Source organism: Montipora capricornis, chromosome 3, assembly GCF_036669925.1.
Source record: "Montipora capricornis isolate CH-2021 chromosome 3, ASM3666992v2, whole genome shotgun sequence".
In the NCBI taxonomy this organism is placed as follows: Eukaryota; Metazoa; Cnidaria; class Anthozoa; order Scleractinia; family Acroporidae; genus Montipora; species Montipora capricornis.
Genome location: NC_090885.1, coordinates 51,638,656 through 51,648,655, shown reverse-complemented (window position 1 = coordinate 51,648,655; position 10,000 = coordinate 51,638,656). Strand labels below are relative to the sequence as shown.

The following is a 10,000-nucleotide window of genomic DNA, read 5'->3' as shown; positions in this document are numbered from 1 at the left end:
TTATCCAGTGGACGGTGATTTATTCATTGCTTAGCGCTATCCACCCTTCGGACAACTGAGGCTAGGACGTAGCACATCGATAATTCCGATACTCGATAAAAATCGATTTTAATCGATATAAATTGATATGGATCAATCGATTGATATCGGAAATCGATAAAAATCGAGGCTAGATTGCAGAATACCCGGCCCACTAAATGTCCTACTTAAAAAAGCTGCCATCGCGGTCCTGCAGTCGTGTTTAACATTGCTGCTTACGCGTCCACTAAATGTCTTCCTTAAATAACTGCCACCGCAGTCCCCCAGTCATGTTTAACTTGGCTGCTTCCACGTCCACTAAATATCTTACTTTAAAAAACCGCCACTGCCACCTATTCATATTCCTTGTGATTCAATTCAACTTCAATTATACAGTGTAGGCTTTCGATTTCGATTATTTTGATTCGACTATGCAAAATAGTAATGTTCTTACAACATGAAACACAACTGAGTAGGGCCTCATGTCCTTTACAATGAAAACTCCGAAAGACTTCGTGATCGCCATTGCCCTGTTGCCAGACCGCAGCAACTTATTCTTCATAACATCTTGAATTTTTAACTGTCCTGTTCCAGTAATTGTTTTTTGCACCTGGTGAAGTTTTCCCGTCTTTGAGTCCGACACTTCAGACTTTTCATCAATGCTGTGTTGACGTTTTAAGTGTGTACAATACTTGAAAGTTGCTGAGCAAATTTTGCAGAGTTAGGACAATGTGCCAGCCAGCAAGTCATGCGAGCCATGGCTACGAGCCATGTGAGCCATGACTGCGAATCATGCGAGACAACATGGAGAGCCATGTGAGTCAACATGCGAGTCACACAGTTATTGAAAGCTAACCTTTTTAAAATGGGTACTTAGACTTAACAAGTGTTTATCAGCACCGTTTGAAATGGGTGCTTAGACTTCAATGCGAAATTAGCATGGCTCGCAGATTGTCCAGCCCCAATTTTGCAGATAGTTTTAGACTTGTGTGTTGTACCGTCTTTAGCCGGAATACCATAATATTTCCACACAGAGGACATAAAAGATGCAGGTGGATTCACAATCGCTTCGTCATTCGTCTCCATGTTTGAGAATGTGACAATGAGCGTGTCGCACATGGTTTGCCTTATTTGGAAATTCTCAAGGGGTGGTAAAAGGGCAACAGTTTTACCAAGCAATGCAAAATGGAGTACGAAGGACTGCACGAATTGCAAACGTTAATTCGATTAATCGTTACACCACTATCAACTATGGGACTGCGGACCGCAGTGGCAATTCATTTTACTGCTTGCCCTTAAACACTTTTCACTCATCAACTTTAGGACTGCGGACCACGGTGGCTGTTCATTTTACTGCTTGGCCTTTAACAGTTTTCATTCAACGACTATGGGACTGTGGACCGCTGTGACAGTTCATTTCACTTCTTTCCCTTTAACACTTTTCATTCTACGACTACTGGACTGCGGACCATGGTGGCAACTTTTTTAAGTAGGACATTTGGTGGGCTGGGTATTCTGCAATCGCTCCAAAATCGATTTCCAGATTTTTTGTGATTATCAATTTTGATTTCAAACAGCATTGGCTTTACTGGGAATGATGGTTGACCTCTGACAAAATGGGTGTGCTGGGTTTGCTTGGGTTCAACAGTTGAGAGTTGCCGTTGTAAGGTACATTGTATGAAGCAATGGCCAATAAGTCACAGTATGCAAGTCAGTGTTCCTTTCTGGCACAGTCTCAATGCCTGGGTGATAATTCTTAACATTATTGTTTTAATCATAATTATTGGTTTCTTGGGTAGATTGTGAACGGTTGTAAATCTCGCGTCGTCAAGCTCAAATTGACTACAGTTCCGCCTGAAAAATTCTGTTTATCACATGCAAAAACGACATTGAATTTTACACAACTTCCCAATCATCTGAGGCAGGTGTCAATTTCTTCCCATGAAAAGTAAACATGAGGAAATTTGCATAAATTCACAGTGGTCTGTTTTCAATAATTATATGAGTTCAAGAACTCTTTGTCTAGACTTCCAGTTATGTTATTCTTGAGAAATTTGAAACACATTTTGCACCCAAGGATAATTTCAACTGCAAGATGCCTGTCTTGTTTACCGGTACTTGTTTTTATAAACTTGCGGTAAGTCTCTCAGTGATAAGCTTTCTAATGATACCGGTGTATTATAATATGTACTGTACATGACAAAATTACTTGATTCTGGTTGGCTGAGATCAGTGCAGTTTTTTTTTTTTTTTTTTTTTTGTAAACACAGTGAAAAAAGGTTAAGTCAATGCACTTTACTCACAGAATTTTCTCTTTTTACTGTATATCGATTTCTGAGCTTGTTCAATTTTTGTGGACACCCACCATTAAATGGTTTGATACAATAGGAGCTACGTCTATTTCAGAATGGAAGTGTCTAAATGACTGGCAGCCAGTCAATGTTTTCAAATCGCTACATATGACTTGCATGTTTTAAAAGTACCCATTCTAAATAGTGCTGGTAAACAATACCGGGGTATTTATGTCTAAAGCAGTTAGCCAATACAGCTGTAGCTTGAGCTGTTGTTTGAGTGGTAAGTAGTTATTGGAGTGAGTGATGATTGAGAGATTTGTGTAGAGTTCCAAGCAGTCAAAGAAATTAATGGATTCAACAGATTGACTGCTGTAATCAACAACTTCCTAGCGGTCTAAAAAAAAGATAAAATTATCAATGAATAAATCTAATATTTCATGAAGATTGACAAGAAATTGAAAAAATTGTAGGACTGCTGGACACAGAAATTTTTTAAAATGCTTTCTGGCTAATCTGGGCATATAGACACAGCCTTTCAGAATTTACATGTACCGGTATCTGTCTGCATTCCAACTGCTTCCTTGGGCCTGCTTTCTAAAAGTGCATGAATACAGTCTGTAACTAAGACTGAGTGACTATAAGTACATGTACATGTAGTGTTCCTGCAAACCAGCAGTTGCGAGATTGGTAAAAGAAGTACTGGTAACTAAAGATACTGTACATGTAGAGTGAGCCTATTTGTCTTCGCATACAGCAACCCCACAGAATTTTTTAAAACTCAGTGACTGGCACTCTGTATCAATCTCGGCAACATTACATGTAGATCAGTGAAACCATGATTAACAGATGCATGAGAAGGTTAAAAAATCCAAAATTTCAAACAAAAACATGATTATTTTGAACTGCCTTGTGATCATGGAGTATTTTAACAATCCTGTCCAAGTGCCAGACATGTACAGTAAGTAAACACCTGGTACAATGATGAGGACCTTGAATTCCCTTATTTAACATTCCAATATCTTTGTTTGCAAATATGTACCCATAGTTACTGTTTTTTTCCTATTTCTTTGAAAGTCAAACTTTGCAAAAAAACTGGGACAGAAAGAAAACTGTGAAGCAGAATCTCCGTAGTCTTGGTTTGGCATATGATGCCAATGCAGCACTTCCACTTCCAAAGAGAAACAAAAAGGTCAGTTTCTATTAACAGCTTTGTATAGCTGTGTTTACATTGTGTAGATGATCATAATAAATAATTGCTTTACAGGTTTGAATAAGACAAGTTGGCACCTACATGTAGCAAATTCTCTCTCAACTCAGGAAACATTTTGCTATTTTTTTCAAATTGACAACCAAATGGAGTGCAATAATAGTGCTTTTATAAGCTATTCATGATGTCCTCAAATAATTTAAGTTACTGTTTAATTTAACTTAATCATCTTCACTGCATGGATTGTTGATCATGCAGCAATAATAATGAAATTTCATTTTTTGTACAATCAGTTATGCTTCAACATATTGACTCCACAAAGACATTGTGCACTTTTACACTGTAGAAGGAGTACATGTAACAGTAAGATTACGTGTCTATTGTAAGGAATATTCTTCAAAATTAATATTGGTGAATTGTTATCATGTACATGTATCTCAGGATGAAAAGCTTCAAGAAGTTGAGCATATGGAAATAGATAAAGAGCCAACAGCTGTGATAAAAGGTAAGGATAGACAAGAAACAGTTGCTAGTGCACGCACATGTAGTTAAGACCATTATTATTTAAAACATAGTAATGTTCTTTCATTTTCTTAAAAAAATGAGGTTAGCCTAAGTTGGGCACAACAATGATAGTTCTTGTCCAATTGTTGTTGCTGTTTTTTTTTTCTTCAAAAAGCTTGATGGTATTACCTTTTAAGTGAGTGTACAATGTTTCCAGTTAACTCCATAAATATGCAAGTCTTGGTACAGAGTATCCCATGACTCCAAATCCTATAGGCAGGGTACAGCTACATGTATTGTGAAAAATAATAGCTTTCTTCAGTAATTCAGGTAACTGTTTTGATTAACATTACAATGTACATGTACCTGTAGTCATTTTAAAACACAGGTTACTAAAGTTGGAAAGTAACAGCCTGCAGCTGAATTTTAAACTCAACCCACTGAACAAGTTGATCCCTTGTCAAAGTGATGTCACAAATCAATCTGGACTGTACTCAATCAATGAGCAAGATGTTTTGTGCACAAAAGGAAACTGAATTTATTAAAAATTGTTTGTCCAGCCACAATATTAAGTTTGATTATTTTACCGTAAAAAATTGTAAGTAAATTTTTTGTAACAATGACAAAAAGAATGGAGAGACCTGGAATTTCATGATTAAACATGACATTACAAAGGTACTACTTCATTTAACATGACTGTCAATTATTGAATAATGTCAACACTAAAAATCATTCTCTATTTTGGATCGGTCCAATGAATTAGTAATTTATTTTGTTGGTCTATTGAAATTTCTAGAATAGAAAGCATGACATTGTTTATAACATTATATTTTATAATAGAATTTGAGGAGATGGCAGCTAATGAAGTGAAAAAGGAGAGACATATACCTCCTGGGGAAGCACAATTTGTGTTGGGACTAATTCAAGACCATGGGAATAACTATAAGGTGAATAAGGAAATTAACACAGTGCAATGATATCATAGTTTAAAATGTAGGCCTGGCCTCAGTTGTTCAATGGCCAGATAACTTTATCCCTCCCAGGTAGGAAACTTTTTAATTAAACCCCTACAGGACACCAATATTTTTAACAACAACATCAGATTCTTTTATTTAAACACGGTGGGTTTAAAAGCCAATACAGCATACGGGGCCATGTAAAAAATGTTAATAGGATGATAGAAACTGAATTTTAAAATACAAAAAGGCACCGTGCCTGAGTAGTTAAGTTTTCTAACCAAAAAAAAAGGGGACAATGTCCGCATACAAAGTGTTCAAGTTACGAAAGATCTGTTTGGGAATCTAACACAGCTGCCACTTCCTTGTTTACGCACTACAATAATCGCCACCATGGCATTATATGAATGCATTCTATTTGTACCAACTTTTCCATTGGCTCTAACAAGCCGCAAAGGGACAGTCATGAATATGCATACTCTTATCACATCTAAGGACGCTTTCCTTTAGTCGAGGACTGGCCGGCCAGACCTGTCAGTTAGCAAAGAAAATGCAACAATTTGAAGGAACACTTGCAAGATAATCCTTCACATTCTTCTGAAGGAGTATATATTGTCCTCAAAACGAGTTACTTTGCAGGCTTTGTAGAGTTACACTGTAGTCCTTCCAAATGCCTGGTGTGGCCGGTCAGTTCTGTCAAATGGAAAGCGTCCTAAGTAAAAGCCTGTAAGGAAACCTAACAGCCAACATTTAACTTAAAGTAACACTTAATACTCAAGATAGTTTCTCAGCCACTGGATAAAGTTGCCAGGCTTTCAAGAACTAGACCTGAAAGATACGTGTACGTGGAGGAAAAGCGAAAATGATAACGAAGTTTTGATGAGACCTGAAAAACTGTTCTGTATAAAATGTTATAAAGGAATCAAACATGGCCTCTTCCTTTTCCTGCTGACAGAAAACCTCATATGGGCAGAACAACTCAATCTTTTATACAGTACATGTATGAACTATCTCACTTGTATCATGAATAAATTTTCACATTGTTTGCTCATGCATGTGGCGTGTGCGCTAACAAGCCAATTAATATCCATGACTTTTGCATCTTTTGTTATACGCTGTAAGCTACTCAAATTTTCGACCACGCGCTTTTCTCTTTTTCCGTTTTTCTGTCAAGTTTATATGGAATCGCCCAGTACATAATTGGAGTATTTTTAAGAAATAAGGTTTCGTGAATCGTAATTACGGAGCAGAATTTAATGTTGAGGTTCATGTAGACGTTTTGTTTGGGTTGTAAAATGAATACTTTCGGTACGCTCGTGAACAGTAACACGTGCCATTCAGAAAATGATATACAGCTGTAACATTTCTTTGAAGATCCACGCGTCCCCTTGGTGCAACCTTTTTTTATTATTGGGACACCTTTTACTTGTACTGTGGATTGCCTGTTCCGTATTATATTTTGTATACACCGTACGTGGTGTGCAATGGAGAGAGAGTACTGTTTGCTTTAACTATTGTTTTCGTTGTATACACTGCAGGATATGGCAAGGGACAAGAGAAATTATTATCAGCATACACCCAAGCAGCTGAAAAGGAAATGCGAAGCCATTTTACGATCAAAACAAGACTTTAGTCGATATCTTAAATATGTTAGTAATGAACAGGAAACTGAACTGAGCAAAAAATAATGCCACTCAAAAAATTACGAATGTTTAATTCTTACTTTCTGTTTGTTTTGTAACCCTTGATGCACCTTTTTGCCAACAAGTCAGAAGATGTTACACTACTTTGTTTTGAAGGCCCCGTCCACACCTATCCGGATATTTTTGAATCCGCAACTTTTTCTATCCGGATTCAAAAATATTTTCATCCATATTCAAATCGAATTTTCCCGATTTTCCCGTCCACACGTATCCGAAATGTATCCGGATTCACTCTAGTACTCAGGACTACTCAAGGAAGCAGAGATAACAGAGTATGCGCCATGAAGCCCTCGGCCGCCATCTTGAGAATTGATTTTACGGTAAGGAACTGGGCTCGATAATGTTACGTCATCCGGAGGAAAAAATTTCCGGATTTGGTGTCCACACAGTTCCGGTTCTTATCGGATTCAAAAATATCCACTCTGAAGAGCGTATTAAAAAAGTTCCGGATTCGCCAACGAATTCGCCGGATACGTGTGGACGGGGCCTAAGAGGGAGCCCATCCATCGCGACAGATCTTAGAAATATTTCCTTCTGTGTGTATCTCCCAGAGATTTAAATGATGGGAACACTTGATTTGAGCTTGGTGCATTTCTTGCCTGTTAACCAAAACCTGGGCTATCGCACAAGTTCTGCAGGATAAAGGGATAAGCAATAGGAGGGAGTTTTCATGGTATAATAACGGCTGCAACGTGCCGTTTCACGTTCTGCCTGTTAGCGTTCCACGCGAATCTAGTATCGCCTCACGTTTGATGGGCTTTTTACTACTAATCTACATTTGTTGGTATCATTCGCTTTTGACTCTTTCACTCCTGTGGAGTTCCCCATTGACTAGTAAAATCGTCTGGCGTTAGACAGAGTAAAATCTATAAGTCTCAGTGACCCTTACAGGAGTGAAAGGGTTTTAAGTAAACGTCTATAACTAGAAACATACATACCGTTGTTTTTGTTCCGTAAACATCAAGAGCATTAATTTTTTTGTTAACGTGCTAAAATTTTCCACTTGTAAGTGAGGAACACTCAGCAGGGGCACTCATATGCACTCGCTTTGTTGTTTGAAAGTTTCCCAAAGTTTACCATTCGTTACAAGTTGTTCTGTAGCTTTCTCATTTTCCGCGGTCTAGCCTGCGAATACAGCCGCCAAACAGATTTACCCGTTTTGGCACTGCTACTTCTTCCGATTACAAGTACAAATGCCCCACTATTGAGCTATAGGAGACTCGCCGTGGGAGCGAGACTATTAAACTAGTTCGCTGCGCACACTCGTGAAATATTCTTCAACACTCGAAGAGAAATTTCGTATCTCCGCGCGGCCATGTAATATCCTCTATATCTCCAAACAAGTCATCGGAAGATCATTGGTTCGACTCCTGCAAACGAGGACTCCGAATTTTTTCCGGCGAGTATCCCTGACTCACTTCTCATTAAATGCTGCCTTGCGTGTTTTCAACAACTAGATAACAGATGACGTCAAAGTATGGTAAGGAAGAAAGAAAACACCTTACGAGTGTGCCATTTACAGAAGCTGGAAAATGCGAATATTGATATGGAGCGCCATAACGTGTCTTGCAATCCTGAACAGCGACCAATAAAAGCCTAACAATCTCTATTTTAATCACCTGGCCAATTGTGCTAATTCCGAAATGTAGGAGTGATCCTCGCAACAATTTAAGCAATTGTCTCGCTATAGACAGCTGAAAAAGTCAGGCTGCTTCAACGGGATTCGAACCCATGACCTCTGCAATGATGGTGCAATGCTCTACCAACACACAGTTGGAAGCAGCTCATGAGTTCGAATCCCGGTTTTTCAGGTGTCTATAGAGAGACTACTCCTATCATTCAATACATTGAAGAAGTGCCAAAGGCAAACCGATTATTTTGATATTCTTAAGCCGGAAATGACCCAGATGAAAACAAGGAAGGATGAAGAGTGGTCAGATCATCTCTGAAACCAAGACTGGGACATTCGTTTGCAACACAAACAAAATGATCTTTTGTAACAATAAATTATTTCAAACAAGCGATAGTTTTTTAAGTACTAAAACTCTTTAGGGATTTTTTTGGGCAAATAAAGAGCTTGCCGCTTGCTTCGAAAGCGGTTTCGGCCGCCTTTAGTTCTTTCGAGAGCGCTCTAGGCCAAATTATTCGTTTTAATTTCGTTGATTCGTGTTGTTTTCACGGCCTATTTCTCTCAATCGTTCGACCTAGGGGATGGATTTCCCTTTCTCGGCGCAACGGGATCGGTTTTTGGCTCGGCAACTATGGAACTTTGAAATTTGGATCGACAACGGACACGAAGTTGGACAATTTTATTTACTAAAATACAATAAAAAACGCTCTCTGGCTAAAAATTTTGAAAAGGAATATAAGCTTTCGGCTGTCGATCTACAGCCTTCCACGGATAAAACATTGAATGTAAATTAGTGAAATATATACAGAAAAGGCGAGATACATACATACACATTACATACTGGAATTGACCGCTCCCCATAGGGGCTTTTCAGGGCCAATAAATCAGCGAAACAACAGATACAACTGTTTAGAATCCCAACTGGCCGCAGGCAAACCAGTTGGCTATTTACAAGTGCAGCTGGGAAGTTGAATCAGGGACTACCAGGATCAAATTCAACGAGTGGTCTGTGAACCCGGGTTCTCCGGATCTCAAGGCAAGCGCCCTAACCACTGGGCCACACTGCCTCCTGCCGAAAGTAAAAGTAATAAAAAGAACAGAGTAAAAGTATGAAAAAAAGAATGCTGTACTGATTAGGAATCGGCTTAGAGTTATTGTCAGCATGCTTGGTAACAGAGGTGTGCCAGGCCTCTGGAGTTTTTCTAATACGAAAAGAGCCTTTGTCGATAACTCGAGAATGATTGAAATCAATGCGATGACCGAAAGACCACGCATGTTTCGCAATGTTTGACCCATTAGCACATGTTTTTACATTCCTAACGTGTTCTTTCTTGCGGGCTTCAAAGCAACGGCCAGTTTCACCTATATAACACCTATATAACTCAAGAGAACCCTAACGGTTTTGCTGTCCTTCCTTTCATCAATGGTGTTACGCAACCCCTAACAAGACTTCTTCGAAGGCACGATATTCGACTTGTAAATAAGCCCCTCAAGACTTTGCAACAAGAATTCCTTTCTCCTAAATTTTGACCACCTATTGAATACCAACCCAACGTGGTTTATAAAATACCCTGCGCTGATTGTGATTGGTGTTATATAGGTGAAACTGGCCGTTGTTTTGAAGCCCGCAAGAAAGAACACGTTAGGAATGTAAAAACATGTGCTAATGGGTCAAACATTGCGAAACA

At 38.7% G+C, this 10,000-nt stretch overlaps 1 protein-coding gene across 1 annotated transcript in view; it reads left to right on the top strand.

Annotated features, from left to right (window-relative positions):
* The window catches only part of LOC138043350 (nucleolar protein 16-like), a 7,002-nt gene extending 318 nt beyond the window's left edge, over positions 1–6,684 (top strand). Inside the window, exons 2-5 of the mRNA XM_068889584.1 lie at positions 3,387–3,501; positions 3,961–4,024; positions 4,864–4,970; positions 6,518–6,684. Of these exons, the coding sequence (XP_068745685.1) occupies positions 3,387–3,501; positions 3,961–4,024; positions 4,864–4,970; positions 6,518–6,667 (436 nt within the window). The 3' untranslated portion in view covers positions 6,668–6,684. The remainder of the gene's footprint in view (positions 1–3,386; positions 3,502–3,960; positions 4,025–4,863; positions 4,971–6,517) is intronic.
* The last annotated feature ends 3,316 nt before the right edge of the window (positions 6,685–10,000 follow it).